This window comes from Channa argus, chromosome 3, assembly GCF_033026475.1.
Source record: "Channa argus isolate prfri chromosome 3, Channa argus male v1.0, whole genome shotgun sequence".
Taxonomy (NCBI): domain Eukaryota; kingdom Metazoa; phylum Chordata; class Actinopteri; order Anabantiformes; family Channidae; genus Channa; species Channa argus.
The window spans coordinates 8,681,429-8,700,502 of NC_090199.1; the positions used below are offsets into that span (position 1 = coordinate 8,681,429).

General features: G+C 38.8%; 1 protein-coding gene across 2 annotated transcripts in view; it reads left to right on the plus strand.

Moving 5' to 3' along the window:
• The window catches only part of LOC137123263 (protein kinase C beta type-like), a 36,445-nt gene that overhangs the window by 14,607 nt on the left and 2,764 nt on the right, over positions 1-19,074 (plus strand). Inside the window, exons 3-17 of one of the 2 annotated variants that reach the window (XM_067496729.1) lie at positions 1,332-1,414; positions 3,509-3,620; positions 9,378-9,503; positions 9,944-10,100; positions 10,427-10,561; positions 10,724-10,820; positions 10,946-11,089; positions 11,183-11,356; positions 11,666-11,757; positions 13,081-13,143; positions 13,241-13,379; positions 13,464-13,544; positions 13,630-13,737; positions 14,255-14,395; positions 14,842-17,405. In XM_067496729.1, coding sequence (XP_067352830.1) covers positions 1,332-1,414; positions 3,509-3,620; positions 9,378-9,503; positions 9,944-10,100; positions 10,427-10,561; positions 10,724-10,820; positions 10,946-11,089; positions 11,183-11,356; positions 11,666-11,757; positions 13,081-13,143; positions 13,241-13,379; positions 13,464-13,544; positions 13,630-13,737; positions 14,255-14,395; positions 14,842-14,994 — 1,805 coding nt within the window. In that variant the 3' untranslated portion in view covers positions 14,995-17,405. Of the gene's footprint in view, positions 1-1,331; positions 1,415-3,508; positions 3,621-9,377; positions 9,504-9,943; positions 10,101-10,426; positions 10,562-10,723; positions 10,821-10,945; positions 11,090-11,182; positions 11,357-11,665; positions 11,758-13,080; positions 13,144-13,240; positions 13,380-13,463; positions 13,545-13,629; positions 13,738-14,254; positions 14,396-14,841; positions 17,406-19,074 lie in introns of those variants that run through there. The other variant, XM_067496730.1, reaches the window with a different exon arrangement.

The following is a 19,074-nucleotide window of genomic DNA, read 5'->3' on the forward strand; positions in this document are numbered from 1 at the left end:
TATGATATAGACCAATTAAGAAAACATTCTGTAGGGTAATAATGCAAATAATAGCTAACCTGTTGTTTCTCAGGATTCAAAGTCAGCTTCTTAAAACAGATTTGGGGGGTTGTCTTCACATGCTGAGTCGCATGAAATTTTGAAAAGCACCTTTTGCTTTTTTTAACTGTTGGAAAACCACTGTGAAACACATGTGACTGTGGTTTTTGTGTGTGTGTGAGGGTTTTTCTTTACACAAACTCGTTAACAAAATGCACCTCAGCTTTTGGGGTTTCCTTTAAATGGCTGAAAGTGAAAGCAAACTTCATGCATTTCTTGTTTGTTTAATCCCCGGCTCCTCCGGTCACATGTTGAAGTGCCCTTGAGCAAGACACTGAACACAAACTTGGTTGCTTCCGGTGAGCATTGGCCAGCTGCGTAGCAGCTCCCCCATTGGTGTGTGTGTGTGTGTGTGTGTGATTGTAAGTATAAATGGGGGAATGAGAAGCAGTGTAAAGCGTTTTGAGTGTGCAGACCATTTACCATTGAGACCAGATTTTTTGTGGAGCTTGCACACAGATTTTACAGTAGACAGTGATGCAAACATAAGATCGAATAGTTTAGCTAAGAAGAGTGAACTCCGGACTGTCTTAACGGTGGAACCCTGGTTGTTTGCTGTTTTTATGTGACTTCTCTTTGGCCAGTCAGTTACATTCATGGGATTTTAAGCCTAATTGCCAGCCTTTGTGCAGAGCTTCTACTTAAATGTACAATGATAGAAAGTCATGATCAGCAAAATTTCACTTGTGCAGAAAAACACTTCCCCAAAATACTGACCCAATAATTTCTGTTTCTGTATTTAACACCAGGAATCGAGCATCCATTCAAATACCTTGAGCACTTTTTGTTTGGGATCCATAGTGTGTCTGCGGGGCTGCAGGGTGCTTATTTCAGTCCCTACACGGAAGGATTTTTAGCACAACTTGAAGCAGCGAGCAGAAGCATGCAATCACATCTAGCATAAAACCTGCTGCTATTTGAAGCTGCAAACATGGGAAGTCTCCTGCTGCAGCTTTAATGTTGTAGGGCGTGATTATAAGATGTGGCAGCGTGCTGTGGTTAAATTTTTAAATCCTCTAAAGTGAAGCAATGAAACTAAATATAGGTGTCGACAGCAAGGCAGAAACAAATGGGAACTGCTGAAATATGAGTAGCCTATTGTGCTGTGACTAATGCCCCATAATTGACATATTGATTCATCTCTTTGTTGTGATTGTGTCGCCTTATTTGCCGTTGCAAAGCAGCCTGAGTTTACATTTGCCCGTTTTCTCTCTTTCTCCTTCTCTCCACAGTGTGCTGTTTTGTGGTCCATAAACGCTGTCATGAGTTTGTCACCTTCTCTTGTCCAGGTGCCGACAAGGGCCCTGCCTCTGATGTAAGTTGGAAACAACACACACTTGTCACTTTTATTTAATCCATTTTATTTTTAATTAAACATAAAAAAATCAATTTTTTTTTCTGGCATTTTGGGAGGAACAAAATACCCATGCTCAAGTTAAATATTCATTATACACATGGCTAGTGATTGTTTTGCTGCTAAATGCTTTTCATTAATAGCATTAGCAATGTCAGCACATCCTGTATGTTCTGTTAGGGGCACACATGTGAAAGCTGAGGCCTCTAAACAAAATTTCTAAATTTCTCACCTTAACTTCAAAAGCAAATCTCAACCTTCTCAAGTAGTGAAAATATCACTACGGTGCAGAAATGTCCTCACTACAGTGGTTTAAAACTCACAGAGGTCTGCACACACAAGCACAGTCAGGTGTGACCTCTTGTCCTCTCACCTGCTGATCTGTCAGCCCCAAATCGCACATGACAGTGACGGTAACGAGAGAAAGTGCTGCCTGGCTGCCTCAGGTTAATGAGCCGATGTAACTCACTCACACTTCTTTGTCTTTCTACAGTCGTGAGGACATTTATTGTTAACTCCTGAGCCCGTTGCCCTAAATGTACTCCTTCCTTAATTTAAGCATTATACTAAGCGTGTCCCTCAAACTAAGTCTAAAAACCTCAAAAGCCCTTTGAAGTTGGGAGGACTGTCCAAAATGTGTCCACACAGGATGCACACACACACGCTTTTTGTGAGTCAGCATGGATTTTGAAGTTACAGTTACTGATGTTTATTAATCTCTAACTCCTCTGTCTTTCTCTGTTTTTGTTATATCACCAAAGCTGTTTGGTTTATTACTATTTTTAAGCATCTTTCAAACTGATTCGATCAGTATTTTCATTCTCTCCTTTTTCTCAGTATTTTGGTTTCTGTCTGTCATGATTTATTTGCCTATAAATTGGAGGAAGCCATAAATTTCTTTTGACTTCGTCGTTAAAAGTGAAAACCACTTATTCTTAGTAAATCCAGCGTTTTATGCTTTGGTTTGTTAATGTAATTTGTTTCAGTGTTTGCTGCTGCAGCTCTGTGCAGAAGTTAGGGATGCATGGAAAGTTTTAATTTAATATTGGCAGCATTGAGCTTTGAGGACATAGCCAGTCACTGTTAACCACTAAAATTCAAACTATATAACAGAAGTACTAGAATTTGAATAGCCTGCAGACTAAGGCTGGTTTAACACGCACAGTCAGTCATTTTAAAACTCATCAGGGTTGTAGGTTATTTCTGCAGAATTACTTATTTCTGCAGAATAACTTTCATATCCAGATGTGCAAAACACTCCCATGGCCACCTGCAGGTGTTACTGCCGTGTTGTAAAGTGACACAAAGATAATCAATTTAGCTCTAATCATCTGTCCACATGTATGAACTGTTGCTGTCAGTCAGCTGCATACTCCACCCTTCAGTACTGTAAAGATTACACTGGAAAACATAGTTTTAATTCTTAAACATTTCTAAATGATCTCTTAGATTTTGGGCTGCAAAACACAGAAGGAAGGTGTACTTTAACCTATCACATACCTTTATTTATTTTTTTATTTTTGAATTTTCTGTTTATATTTTTGATGTACTAATTTTCAGTTACTTGATCTTCTGTCTAGCTCTTACATGTCAAGGCATGCACAGTGGGCTGGTTGCATAACATGCCTGGGAATGCTTAGGCTTAGGGGATGCTACTTTAAGAGCTAAAGGTAACTCCCAACATTACACCTGGGCCTAACCCTGCTACAGACTCACTGTTACTGTAGTACAGTTTGTGACATCAGAATTGTCTCATCAATTTCCAATTAGCTTTCCAATAAGGTTTGTGTTCAGTTTATAGGGTTTATTCACCAGAGGTGAATAGATATGCCATATGCTATGTTTAGATACCAGTAGAGGTAAGAGAAAACTTGTTTCCTTGTAATTTGGGTGAATCACCCTTTAAATACCATCTAATCAGAAACTGAGAACTTGCAGTTCAAATGTTTAAGCGAATGTTTAATGCACAGCAGGTGCAGAAAGCCTGCTAAAACATCATGCATTACTTTAAATGTATGTGTCTTTTTCCTCATCTGTGTGCGTCCACTGCTCCAGGATCCTCGTAGTAAACACAAGTTTAAAGTCCACACGTACTCCAGTCCCACCTTCTGTGACCACTGTGGCTCCCTCCTCTATGGGCTGATACACCAGGGCATGAAATGTGACCGTAAGTACACAAACATCTGTGTGTGTGTGTGTGCGTGTGTGTGTGTGTTTGTTTGTATGTGAGAGAGAGAGAGACTGTTGCACAAATGAGGTACTGTTCATTAGATGTCACGAGCAGATCTTATCATTTTAACTGGTTTGTATGTCAAAGGTAAGAATCTCCACTATTTGGTCTAAAACCCCTTCAGGCTACTAGCTTCAGTAGCCTCAAAGTTTGACTGTATATACAAATAAAGGATCTTTTGCTGTTTTGCATTGATATTACACGCGACCTGTGTGATTTGGTTTAAGCAAATTCTCAAATTCATTGGTTACTGGTGACTGTGAACCGTTCAGGAATAGATCTTAGAGAATGCAACGTGCAGAAATGTACAAAGACATTTTGTTGTGCCTTGGGGGGAAAAAAAAAAAAGCCTGATAAAAAGGTTTTATTTATGAATTAACTTTTTCCAAGCATCTTGGAGAGCGTGCCAAAGCTCTTCTGTGGATGTAGTCTCCGTGCCTTGTGTTTATCTGTATGTAAACCCCCACTGATTCCATGTTGATATTAGGGCTCCACAGTGACCAAACTATCTGTTGCAGGGCTTCTTGTTGTTATTTTCCCCCGCTGATACTGTGGCTGTATGTTTGTGCCCATTATGGTGCTGCAGAGTACGTTTGGGACTGATCAGATGCGTACTCTATGATAAGAATATAAACTATTCAAAGATCAACGGCTTTCGGCTTGTCCCTTCAGGGGTCGCCACAGAGGAACAGAGGTGGCCTTTGGTGGCTGGGCGGCGTGGGATTTGATTCCTCTACCACTGAGCCACCAGGCTTATATAAGAATATAAACTATTGAAGTGCCTAAAACTTTTGCACATTACTGTATTTTCAATAATTTATTAGCTTTGGTCACATGTGCTTGGGTGGCGTGAGGTTCCCACTTCAGTCCAGCAGCGAAAAGCAGTTAAAGCATCCATCTCTACTCTATTTACCTGGGCCTTTCGTGAAGTCCGTGCAGATGCATGTGACATGGTGATCCTACAGTGACCGAATGCTTGTTTTTTTTTTGTTTTGTTTTTTCCTATATCTACCTGTATTAAGATATCTGAAAAGGCCCCAAATTGTTCAATGACGTAATAAAAAGAAGTTTTTTTCTTTTTTTTTAGAAGGTAATAAAAGAAACTGATAAGTTTTTTTGTTCTGCCCTTTGAATGAAATGTTTGTTAAAATATATAGATTTGAGCTCTCCAGAGGCGTTATACACTGATAAATACACCTGCAAACTAAAAGTGAGGTTGTTGTGATGGTTGATTGTGCTGCAGGAGGCTGTTTAGTCCTTATGGAGTTTCAGTCAGCATCATCAGATCTGTAGCAAACTCTGTCACCTCTGTGCAGTAGCTGAAGTAGTCAGGAAGGACAGTATCTCATGATTGGAAGGAAGTGTCAGTTTCAGGAAAAACCTTTCATGAAAGCAATCATTTTAATTGTTTAATCCCTCCATTAATCTTACGCTGCTTGATTGGAACCAGATGATGGTAATTCAATTACTGAAATCATTACAAATTATTGTTACTGCTGGGAAGTGCTGGGGGAAAATGTGATATACTAAATAACTAAAGGCCATGTTGCCCTTTATTTTTTTCCCCGTATTAAAATTCAGTTTATGTGGCAATAAAAAGGGGATCAGAAATCTAAAATGTAAAGGAACATGGCACATGACTTCTAGTCTAAAAATACTAATAATACTTAGTCCGTTTTTTTCTTTACTGCAGCAGAGAACATAAGAACAAAAAAGTATTAAAGTAATGCATAACATGCTGTGAGTTAGCAGAATTTCTCTAAAAATTATTATTTTCACATTTTGGTCTGGACAAAAGTTTTAAAATTATACTTTTTTTTTTATAGTAAACCAACAGACAATGGATTTCCTTTCATTGTCTTTGTTTGCAAGGCCATGACATGCACATTTGCTGATGTAAATGAGAAGACGGGCTCAGGCTTTTCTCTGCAGTTTCTTCTTTGTGCAGCAGTGATCGAATTTCCTGACAGTGTTTCATTCCATAGTCTTTAAAGAAGACTCACACAGATCTCATGTGCTTTAAATACAGAGCTGGAGTCAATACATACAATACATAGCATGAAGAAGCAGAGGAAGAGCTTCCCATCAAGGCCCCGTTTAAGGAGGTGTTATGTGGAACTTGACTTAACCGAATGCAGTCAAACCTAAAAGTTTTTAACACATTCTCTGAATATTCCAGCATTTTACTTACCCAGGCCTTGTGTGGACAGACTGCTGACACCTGAATTTGTTACTTAATAATTTAATTTGTCTATGTTTATATTCAATTTATCGTATTACAGAAATTATTTATATACCAAATGTGCAATATAGACAGAGCAAAACAACAGGAATAACTGTAAAAATGAAGTAGAGCTGATTATTACTGATATATTTATATATACACTATCTATAGAAAGGTAAGTATGCTGATTGCATGTATGCTACATTTGATTGCAGACTGTTGGGTCCTTAGTGTTGATTGTAGAGTTTTTTTGTTTAATGAGAGTGATGGGCTGCTGGGTGTTGGAGTTAGAGGGCGGCTGGGATCTCTTGTTAAGGAACTCCATAACCCATGGAAAAAGATCTTTAGGTGCCTGGCGGTTCTCGTCCTGACGAAGCCAGCCAAGTGTTTGTTTTAGAGGGAGTGAGGGATCCAGCACCATCTTTATGTAGATTTTCCTGGTTCTGGCATTACTATAGGATGTTCATGATCGACGTCTTTTATTGTGATATGTGGGCTGTGAAGCATAGTTCTACTGAAACCATTAAATGGAAACAAACCGTTGGATGTGAGAGCAAGTTTCAGAGGGGTAATACATTACAACAGCATCACCATTCTCTAAATTCAATTTACATGCATTTACATACATCATTTACAATAATTGACCTTCTCGCCAGTCACACTGACAAACAGTTACATGAATCTTATCAGCTTAATGGCAGACATCTGGGGAGATCTCATCAAATTCTGATGACTGAAGATTTTTTACATTTCTGCAGCTCTGTTGTATTTGTTGCTGACCATTTGACTGTTGTTGTAACAAAGACATAAACAGGAAGTGGAATACATCTCTGCAGTGCTTTCTCCAGCCAGTACCAGCATTATGTTGTGGGTAGACAGTTCCTGATTCTGTCTGTAATATACTGCACAGTGTTGGGTCAATGCTCTCTGTTACATTTCTATTGATTTATGTGTATATTCTATATTTTAATACATTTATTTACAGAGTTTATAAATGTAATTATTGTTGTGGAACTTGGACACTTAGCAAAAACAAAACATAAACTTGGAAAAATATATATTGTAAAGAAATTAAACAGAAAAAAGCTTTAAAATTAATTCTATTTATACACTGATATTAATTTTCTGCATGGATTCCCATAATATTATATTATAATTACATAGCATCTCCCTTTTTTTTTTTTTTAAATGTATAGACTGGTCCCAGAATATTCAAAAAGCGGACCATTAAATACAGATTTAATGATTGAAATAATCAGATACTAGTGGGAAATATAGTTTCTACAACTGTGCTGCTCAATACCTTAAAATACAGTTTATAGTTTTAGCTGTCTGATAAAATTATTCATCAAACTAAAAGTACTCTCTTTAATCTCATTTCATTTTACAGTTCATTAAGTTTTATTTTATCTTACCTTTATTTAACCAGATGCCGTCAGAGGTTAGCAAGCTCTTTAAAGAAATTTTTTATTTTTTTATTTTAGGCAAGGGCTGATCAAGACGACAGCTCTTCTGTTTTACAAATGACAATCCAACAGGAAATGCACACATACAATAATAGAAACAGGCAACAATGTGTGAAGGCTGCAATAAGCCAAGAACAAAGACAATTGTCAGTGTTCAGAAAGCTAAAATGTGCTAAAAGTAGATACAAGTAGAAAATGATTCATTCACTGAAGAGTTTACGCCTTTTAATTCAATCACTCATACGAAATTCTTCAATTTCTCCTTGTAAATTTTTCTATGTGACTCCAGCAGAAGACATTAACGTTTTATTTCTCACGTGTTCAAGCAGGACAGAAAGCAGATATGTGCCCCATCATCTAAGATTTTTTTTTACCTTTTATTTATTCAGGGTTGTTTTACTGAGAGGGTAGTTTAACCTGTCTTTTGTACTGATCACGTTCACACCTAGAAGCTGTTCAGTACATATCCAGTCTGAACTGAGGCCACTTGGCAGCCCCAGTGGAGCCGCTGGGAATTTAGGCTTGCTTAAGGGCACCACAGTGGTGGTGATGGAGGGAGGGTGTGCAGACTCTATGAAGACTTTTATTCTTATTTTTTTTCTTCTCAGCAGTAGGAACAAAGCCACGAAAATCATCTCACCTGTATCAAAATTTATTAATCTGACTCAGATTTGGTCCCTGCAAGCTTTTTCCCGGGAGAACATATAACATGGTTACAAGGGTCTTAATAAACAAGGAAATGATTTAGATTATTTGGATTTGCTGCATCAAACATTGGCTTTTCTGGGTCATCCCTCATCAGAGGTTATAAAGTTTCACACTGCAACTGAGCCTTAAAGGGACATACACTATTAATGTTCACATGGTGGACATCTAAAATAAAATATATTATGAAAAAATCTGAGAGTTTACTGCCACGAAGTAAAAAACATACAGACCGCAACGGATTAACTATTCTCTTGACCTCCACCTCTGCTTGAACCTCAGCACCACCCACTGATCTCTGCGTGTGGAGCAAAATGTGGAGATATTTGTGGACATGCATCAGAACTGTCTGACATCTAGTGGACACACAGAGCAATTACACTAGACCTTTTTGTTCTAATTTACCATACTGGTACTACTCTTAAGGTATTTTTATATATAGGGTGTGTCCTGTATAAATACAAATGTGTTGTGTGTCATATGGACCAGTTTGGACTACAGAATGTTTACGATAATTTGCCTGTTTTAGAAATATAGTACAGTTTTGCCACTTTAAAAGTTCAGATTCAGATCCATAGTACATCAGGGAGGCATCTGACGGCCAAATATGCCCAAATATGTAGCCAGAATCCTAAACAACAGATGCCGTAGTCCTGCTTGACTTAAGTGAAAAAGTTGATCCAAAGGAGTCTTTTCAGGAGACCACTTTGGAAAAATGAAATCAAGTCTACTAGATACATCGGAACACAAGTGTCTTGAACTCTACATAAAGTCAGTCTGGGTTTACATAAAAAGACAGAAGACACTGGGACTACATCCACAGAGGACCTTTGGCATGTTTTTAGGATGCTTGCAGTAAACCTACTGATAAGTACATTGAAAAAACTGGCCCTTTTTTTTTCTCTGTTTACTGCAGTTTCTATGAAGTTGATAAGTAAATAAAATCAGGCATAAAACAAAAGGATTCAACCAGGATTCTCTTTGTAACTGCTGCCAATTCCAATAAATAGTTTAATAGCTTCTACCCTCAACAGACTGTCATTGCATGCATGGTGTTCAGCAAATTTGTTTCTCTTTTTTTTTTTCTCCAAAAATAAGAATACAGAATATTTGGGACATAATTTTTTTTATATATCTCTGTTCCTTCATTTTTGGCTTCCTCTTTAAAAGATCTATGATCTGCTAATGTACAGAAGTAGGCTTCCGGATAAATTTGGGTCTTCCTTTTTGTTTTGTTTTGTTTTTTTGTGTGTGTGTGGGTGTTAATTTTTAACATTTTAAAATTGTTTGTTTGTTTAGATTGTATGATGAACATCCACAAGCGGTGTGTAGCCAACGTACCAAGCCTGTGTGGAACAGATCACACTGAGAGGAGAGGACGCATCCACATCTCTGCCCAGATCACTGACACTCTCACAGTCACCAGTGAGTGCTCTCTCACACACACACACACACACACACACACACACACACACACACACACACACACACACACACACACACACACACACACACACACACACACAGTCTAAGACTGAAACTGGAAAGTCCATTAGTCGATCGATGCTTCAACGATCGGCCCACATCACTACGGGGACATGCATGCACGTGCCAGCTCGCTTGCTCTCAGGCAGCTGTAGATTGATTATGGAACAGAAACTAAACTGTTGTTAAGTGATGTAAAATGTTATTTAGGGCAGACCAGATCTGGACTCACACCAATACTGGCAGCTTCACCTCCTGCTGTCCTCTAGAAAGGACAAGCTCCAGACGTCCCACAGTGAATTGTCTGAAATGTGTGTTTTATCTTGGGATGTTTTCTTCTCCTGTAACTTATTTTTATCCTTATCCTAAATCTCTGCTAGTCAAAGAGGCTAGGAACCTGGTGCCCATGGACCCCAACGGCTTGTCAGACCCCTACGTCAAACTAAAGCTGATCCCAGATCCTAAGAGCGAGAGCAAGCAGAAGACCAAAACTATTAAATGTTGCCTCAACCCCACCTGGAATGAGACCTTCACTTTGTGAGACATCTCTTTTCTGTTGCATATGTTGGATCTCTGACATTGATCTGATGAACAAAGCATTGTTTTAAATGTAATAGGATTGGTTAAAACTTCTATCCTGGCTTTATTTAATGTTACATAAGCACAAAGCTAACTGGAGCTCATGCAAGTGACCCTGTCCCTGTTCTTTGTTGTTGTTACAGTATTCAAGCTATGCTGGCTTGACTGTGACTGCAAAAAGCACAGGCATGAAAACAATCTCAATTCCTGAGGTGTTCACATGTTTATTTTGGGAACTCTTTTTTTTATCTGACTGTCATCCCTCTTTTTCTCAAATTCCATAGCAACCTTAAAGAAAGTGACAAAGACCGCCGTCTCTCCGTGGAGATCTGGGACTGGGATTTGACCAGCAGGAACGATTTTATGGGGTCCCTTTCCTTTGGGATCTCAGAGCTACAGAAACAAGGAATAGATGGATGGTAAGATGACAAGATGAGTAAATGGCACAGGGAGGAGGATTGGAAAAAATATACAGCTGTACACAGAAGGAGCAGAGGCGTGAATATTTAATAGCTTTGTCGACATAGTCTGGTGGGGATAATCTGGGATTATGTCTGTTTTGTTTTCCTTTTGGGACTTAGGTACAAACTGCTGTCCCAGGAGGAAGGAGAATACTTTAATGTTCCTGTCCAGCCAGATGGAGAGGATGGTAATGAGGAGCTACGACAAAAGTTGGAGGTGAGCACAGGCACATAGATGTGAAAGACTAAGATTTCACCTGTGCTGTATTTTTTGTTGTTTTAAGATTTAAGATTTAAGGTTTTTTTTCTTCCCTCGTGTATTTTTTCTTTCTTGCTTCTCAGAGGGTGAGGGTGGGTCCCGGGAAGCCTACAGATTCTTCCTCCTCATCCTCAGTGTTCAAGTACGACAGCAATGGCAATCAGGACCGCGTCAAGCTCTCAGACTTTAACTTCATTATGGTTCTTGGCAAAGGCAGCTTTGGCAAGGTAGTGCACAGAAATACCCAAATGCTTGTGCTTCATAGTGGGCAACACAACCAGGCACTGGTTATTCTACATATTTAATGTTCACTGCTTCAGGTAATGCTTGCTGAGAGGAAGGGTACAGATGAGTTGTATGCCATTAAAATATTGAAGAAGGATGTGGTGATCCAGGATGATGATGTGGAGTGCACCATGGTGGAGAAGAGAGTGCTCGCTCTGTCTGGGAAACCACCTTTCCTTACCCAGCTTCACTCCTGCTTCCAAACAATGGTAGGACACCATTCTCTGCATTAACACAGATGACCACATGCAAAAAGGTGACAACATAGCTTATGTCCCATACAGGAAAATTGCCTGCAGACTGAATTGGAAGTGCCTGTAAAGATGCAGCAAAGTAAAGTTATTTCATGTGTGAGGTAGAAAGCTTCACTTTTGATTAATTTTCATGAATTTCACAGTTTGAAAAGCCTGGATTCAAGAGCACAAACCCGAACCACACGGCTTACAGCAGTCACAGCTGCTGATTGGTTCATGTTTTATTTTCTTCTCCTTCCTTACATCTTCATCTTTGTTTTCTAGGACCGATTATACTTCGTGATGGAATATATAAATGGAGGAGACCTTATGTACCAGATCCAACAGGTCGGCAAGTTCAAGGAGCCTCATGCTGTGTGAGTACACACACAAAGAAAAAAGTTATAAAGTAGAATATTTTATTTAATACTAGTAATTTGTCATACTGCAAAACAAAAGAACAGTACTCCGAGCTTTGTCAAATCAGATGTGGTCATATCTACATTTTTGTGCAGGCTGATCTAAAATAAGAAGTTGAAGGGTGGGCCCATTAAAAGTAACATTAACCATTATGAGATAACCAGTAACTAGTTAGCTGCTAGCGGCTTTGGTAAAAGCCTGCAGCACTCAAGTACTGATTAAATTATTTGAATACAACACATTTAAAGGCATTTTGTCTAGTGTTGGTGTTTCCAGTCACTGCTGCACCGTCCTTGTTTGCAAAGCTGATAAATCACATATTGCTTGGGCAATCAGTTCATTAAATTAAAGACAAGTCAGGTTGCAACATCTTCTATCTCGCGAACCATGCTTCAAAAATAAGTCTTGGGTAGAGAAGATTCAACATTTTCAATTTAAATCAACTTTATTTATATAGTGCCAATTCACAACATGTATAGTAGCATGACTATAACTAACTATAAGCTTTATCAAAGAGGGAGGTTTTAAGCCTAGACTTAAACGTAGAGAGAGTGTCTGCTTCTTGAATCTGAACTGGGAGCTGGTTCCACAGGAGAGGAGCTTGATGGCTAAAGGCTCTGCCTCCCATTTTACCTTTGGAAATTCTGGGACCCACGAGTAGGCCTGCATTCTGAAAAGTGGTCTACTGGGATGATATGGTACTTGGAGCTCTTTTAGATTTGATGGAGCCTGACTGTTCAGAGCTTTATATGTAAGAAGCAGGGTTTTAAATTCTGTTCCAGATTTTATGGGAAGCCAATGGAGAGAAGCTAGTGAAGGTGAAATATGATCCCTCTTGCCAAATACAGTCAGCACTCGCTGCAGCATTTTTAATTAATTGCAGACTTTTAGGGAGTTACTGGGGCATCCCGAAAGTAGGAAATTACAGTAGGTTAACCCTGAAGTAACTTAAAAAATGAAGGCGGCTACTCTCCATTGTATTGACACATGTATATATGTAAATTAGATTTACAGTAACCTGGTTACCACCGTGCATTTAAGTATGTTCACAAATTATCAACGCAACCTGATTTCTTTGAAAGATCAGTTTACTTACAGGCCAGCGAAGGCACTGCATTAGACCCACATACTTCACTCGTACATCTGCATTACACAAACAAAATGAGGACAAAATGGGAGAAACAGCTCTACTGCCCTACTAAATGCAGATGCTAAGCCTGAAAGTTTACAATGTACTAAAACTGAAACTTACAACACAGAAACTGGTGTTTGTGCTTTAGGTTCTATGCTGCAGAGATTGCCATTGGACTCTTCTTTCTTCACTCGAAGGGCATTGTTTATCGGTGAGTCCTTTTCTGAATCAGCTTGATCGTCTGTCGTTGCTGTAAATAATTTTTGGAAAAAAAAGCATGTTTCATGACGGTGTGTGGGTTTTCATAGGGATCTGAAGCTGGACAATGTGATGCTGGATGCTGAAGGCCATATAAAGATAGCTGACTTTGGCATGTGCAAAGAGAACATGTCTGATGGTGTCACCACAAAGACGTTTTGTGGAACACCAGACTACATTGCTCCAGAGGTGGGTTTCCAGATGCCCACATAGATGATTTGTGCTTGTTTTATCTCCTAATCTCTGAATTGAACTCCCTTTTTTTCCTTATAGATCATAGCCTATCAGCCTTATGGGAAGTCCGTGGACTGGTGGGCCTTTGGAGTACTTCTCTATGAAATGCTTGCCGGACAGGTTCGTATGCTTGAACTGTTGCCTTCTTTAACAATAACAACAGTCACAAAAACTGAAATGATAAAGTGCATCTGTGCCTTTACAGCCACCGTTTGACGGTGAGGATGAAGATGAGCTGTTCCAGTCGATCATGGAGCATCATGTCTCTTACCCTAAATCCATGTCCAAAGAAGCTGTTGCTATTTGCAAGGGGGTGAGAGCACGCAGTAAAAATTCTGTCCTTTAAAAGCTCAAACTTACATAACCGACTGTATTTATATTTCTTTATCCACTTGTTTTTGGCAGAGACAGTGTAGAGAAAAAAACAACAGAGAAAGGCTTTGGTAGTAAAAACAGAGGATTATCACCTGCAGCTGTTGTCAGATTTCTGAACCTTCCACCACAACTGTTCTTACCACTCTCATAGCATCATTTTCAGCTGCAGCAGACAGCTGTTTTGAGTGAAAAGAGTAAGACCTGGTGGTGACCATAGCGGAGAAATTATTTAGACATGGACTGTATTTCACAATGGGGGTGGGTCAATAAAGTCTTACTGGAATAAGTATGTAGTGATATACTTAAATTTAGTGAAGTCAAAGTATGAAGGAGTGGAAAACAAAAATACTCACAGAAAGTAGAAATACCTCAAAACTGTAGGTTTAGAGAAGGGGACACAGTATTAAGGCACACGCGTCCAAACTCACATGGAGTGTTTGTATGTGATTTCTTAGCTGATGACAAAACACCCAGCTAAGCGTCTGGGCTGTGGACCAGAGGGGGAGAGAGACATCAAGGAGCACGCCTTCTTCCGCTATATAGATTGGGAAAAACTGGAGAATAAAGAGGTTCAGCCACCTTTCAAACCTAAAGCTGTGAGTATATTTTCCACACACTGCCTGTTAAATGTAACCTGAACTTCACTGATTACCTTAGAATTCAGTTACAGTAATGAAGAAATTAAGGTAGTCAAACATTGAAGGTAAGTTTGAGATAATATAATTTGGTCGCTCGTCCCCAAGACCCAATTATCACCTGCCATTGGTCACTACGCTGACCAATGCCGAGCTGAGATTTGTGAGTGTAGTTGCCAATGATGAAGCTGAGATGTGACTGGCTGACAACAATGGACCAATGGAAATCCACAGTTTTGGCTGTGAGTGTTTTGATTGGTTGATGCCATGTTTTAGTTGTATCTCTCTTTTTTTCTCTTTGTTGTTTGTTTGTTCTTTTTTTCCTCCACATCACTCATCAAACTCACTCCATTACCCCATATCTCTCTCTCTCTCTCTCTCTCTCTCTCTTCTCCTCTCAATGGCAGTGTGGGCGTGATGCGGAGAACTTTGATCGCTTTTTCACACGCCACGCCCCAGAGCTGACCCCCCCAGATCAGGATCTTATAGCAAACCTGGACCAGGAAGAATTCCAAGGCTTCTCATTTGTTAACCCTGAGTACCCTCACACAACCCACTGACCATGCTACATATCATTGGGCTGCTGTAGTAATCCCCCAACACCTCAAAAACATAACAAATGTTTTAAAAATCACCATGATGTCATATCCAGGCTGCATTCAGAAGAGTGAAATGTTTAAAAACTTTTGGCATGCTGGGAAATATACACTGATTCTTTACCAAAGTGAGATGAGTAGATCCGTCAGTGGGGCTACCATAGATTTATTTAGTATAAATCTTTTAAGGGAGACGCAACTAACTAACATGTTTCTACTTTGCTTGATTTATACACATAAAGAAATAGAAAATAATATTTGCTAGACTAACACTAGAGAGCACATCTGCTGAGAGGAGTTAATAACAAATAGCTAAGAAGATACAAATAAAAACTCCTAATAACAAGAATTTTCTTAAGGCCACTAGACCCTCATACGGAGCAAAACCCCTGCAAGTGTAGGATGGATGTATTAAAATGGATATGCTGATGAAACAGGCGAGGAATTTTCATCCAAGTCACTGGATGCCATCTTTGATTCTGATGCCTAGCTCTCTTTAAAGCATCAGTGATTAAAGTGCATTAACAACTGCTCAGTTTAATTATTGTATTTGCTATTTATGCCACTTACAGGTCGTGGCTCCCACTGTGATGTATAGTGTAAATAACACCACTATGTAATTGTAATTGATTAGTGCACTTATCTCATCTACAAAAGCCTTTTCTTCTTCTAGTGATCTGGTATAGATGGTGATTGCAAGTAATAAATTGAACAAGGCTGTAAAGACATATTGAGTTGATGAGTGTGTCTCATTAGCCACTTAAGCTTCTTAACTTCGTTTGTGTCAAACTAAAAATCATCCGTGAGCTGCACTATGCTGCACTAGGTGATGTGTTCTATTTCATTTTTTTTTTCTTATTTTAAGAGGTCTAAAACTTTAGTTTTTAGTCTGTGAATTTAGTAGCATTTCAAGAGCTTTGTCATAAGAAACATGGCCCCCTGTGCAGAAATGCGGCTCACTGATGTGTTTAACAAAGTGGAGGTCTATGGCACAGAGCGTGTATAGGCTAAACCAAGTTGTGGACACATTAAGGTGACAACTCACGCAGCTAAATGTAAACCACCATACTTACTTATAATAAACTTGTCACTTGTCGTATATGCTCATCTGACACCTCAAAATAAGTTTCCACAAATACCAAACTATTCTTTTAAATAACACTCAGATAGAAATGTAGAAATGTTGCTCTATTGATAAGAATCAGGAGAAATCAACAGATATTTGCAAGTCACGTTCCCAGAGGTGACACAGTTGTCAGCTTATTGTGGTTTAAAAGGCCACGGTGGAACTGTTATTAGCCCCACTGGCTGTATTTTTATCTCCAGTGCAAATTTGCTGCTCTCTCCTAAATGCAGCCTGACTGCTCTGCGCGAGCAGGTTCACTTCTGAGTCCAACCTCAGGGCCAATCTGAACCTGCTCTGTCTGTCACTCTTCCTCAATTGTATATTGACTATAATGACCTATCAGTAATATTCATGAGTGTACTACAATCACATATTGGTAATATTCATACAGTGTAAGTGAAAACTGACCAATTGCTTTGCTATAATTGTTTGAGTACTAATCAGTTTCCTAATGTTGACTTAACTTTTGTCTGTAGGACCAAATACTTCTACACTTTTTGTTCGCTCAGTGTTGTGGTGAGCTTATCTGAAATTTTTACATTTTTAACTACTCAGATGATAGAAAAGTCTTCATACATGCAAGTCTGCGTCAAGTTAGTGATTTTTGACTAAAAGTTTGTTACTTTTCTTCTGAACTTTCACCACATTACACTGTGTTTTTATTAATGAAGGACATATCACTTAACATTTCTTAGAATTTCTCATATGAGGAATCCCTGTAGAAGGCTCGTGAAGCTGGTAACATGTTATCTAATAGCAGAAACGGGATTTCCAAAAGTGCCAATATAGTGTAGGGTTCAGGAATCATGAGGGTGTGGTAAAATATTGTTCTCAACAACTGTGATGATGGGCAGCCATCCTGTGCCATTTTGCAGTATATGTATAATTATTAGAATATGCATTATTTAGCTTATCTGTTCACAAAAAAACATTTTCATATATAAAATTAAATGTGAGGCGCGTTGTATTATCATTTTTGTAACTGTGCAATGATGCAGGGTAGTAAATGTGTCAAATATTGTTTGTTGAGCTTGTATCAAAAAAGGAGGCGGGAGCAAGTGGCATCAAAGATTTGTTCCTGTTATGATGATTCTGACAGACAAATCACTGATGACAAAAAATATATATGGAGTTCTTGATCAGAGAGATATTTGCATCAATTGTTCTGGGTGAAAGAGACGCTTCTGTGGATTGTGTAATTGTCCTGTATGACTGGAAACTGATAATATACTCACTGGTGCCTACCAGACTACTTCTGCTGCGTCTGCCTTGTTACTACTGCTGGTGAACACAAAATGGTGACACAGTACAACAGTTTAGGGTGAGTTTGTATTTGGTTTCTTGCTGAAAGTTAGATGAGAAGATGAATTCCACCTTCATACAGTATCTGCAAGCTAAACTAGAACTAGATGATGAGCTTAAAGTAGACTCAATGGCTTTTGGACATCACAGTTTTATGAACACTTTACCTTTAGATCAAAATATTTTAAATAAAAACTTTGAGATTACAATTTAAATATATATGAGCGTCATTATTATTCCGTCATTTTTCTCATCCGAACATCAAATATGTATCTACTGCAGTCATTCGGGCGAAACCAGGGTGAGTTTACAATAAGCGAAGCTGAAAAAATAAAATCCTGGGGTGAGAAAATTGTTTGTTTTTATATGACGAATTAACAGTAAATAGTAAATCTTTCTTTATAATAATCGTTCATTCATCCTGTTAACATTTTAAATAATAAACCAGACACTATGGTCGATAGGCGGCCCAGAGGGTCGGAGGTCCGCTCTTCCCGACCACATGTCAAAGTGTCCCTGAGCAACACACTTAACCCCCAACAGTTCATCCCCATCCCCAGCCGTGCAGTGGCCGTTCCGAGCACAGTAGAAAGTGGGGCGGGTTGCGACAGGAAGGGCCTCTAGTGTAAAAAAACAAAACAAAAAAAATAAACTGTGTCAAATCAACATGAACTCACGACTCCTGAACTCACAGGATAGGCCAAAAGGACAAAAAATGAATAAAATAATAACAATTATACTATATTTAATCAGATTTAATGCAAAATATACGCTTAGATTTTTAAAGCATTGCGATGGCAAGAGTTGAAAATTGCAGATGTCCAAATGACCGTGACTGCTCACAGTCAAACCTTCCCCAGAGACGAGGCAAACAATCATGCTTGTGTGTCTATGTATTTACATAGTAGATTGATTTTATTGTGGTATGTGCAACATGCAGTGAGTCTCTGTAACCTTAGCATATCTGGATGCTTTGAGAAAGCGTACGCCTGACTATGCCCAAAGTTTGGGGAAAGAAATTTGTAAATCACATCTTATATCTTTAAATTGTACAAAACAAGTGTAATAATGACACTTTGTGTTCTTACTAGAGGATGTGCTACAGAAAGTCTTAGGAAAGCTAGTAGCTTCCTACTTTCAGTCTAAATGCTAAACTAAGCTAACCATGCTCATAATGCACTCATCTCTTTTTTTGCTAAGTAGTTTAGAGCAGTAGTGAATTAGTTAGTAGAAATCAGAAATTTAAATGCGTACATTAAGAAGAAGTCCCTCGAGCGGTCCTCCAAAATATTTGGAGTTCGCCCCTTCTGTTATAATATCACTGTTTATACATTAGCTGTGGATGTTAATGGGGATTTACAACTCTCAAATACATGAATCAAACGCACTTATGAAGTATCTGTATCTACCGTTGTAAACCATTTATTACTCTGTGTGTTTTGTTTATAAATGTTTGAAGAAGGAGCTCGAATAACAAAAACACTGCGGAGATAAAATATGCAGCATCACAGCTGCCTCACACACTGAAAAATGAACTGAATTAGTGGTGAGTTGATGGACCAGTTTCCAGCTCCCCCCTCATTTCAGCCGGAAGCCCTGTGATGAGACAAAAAGAG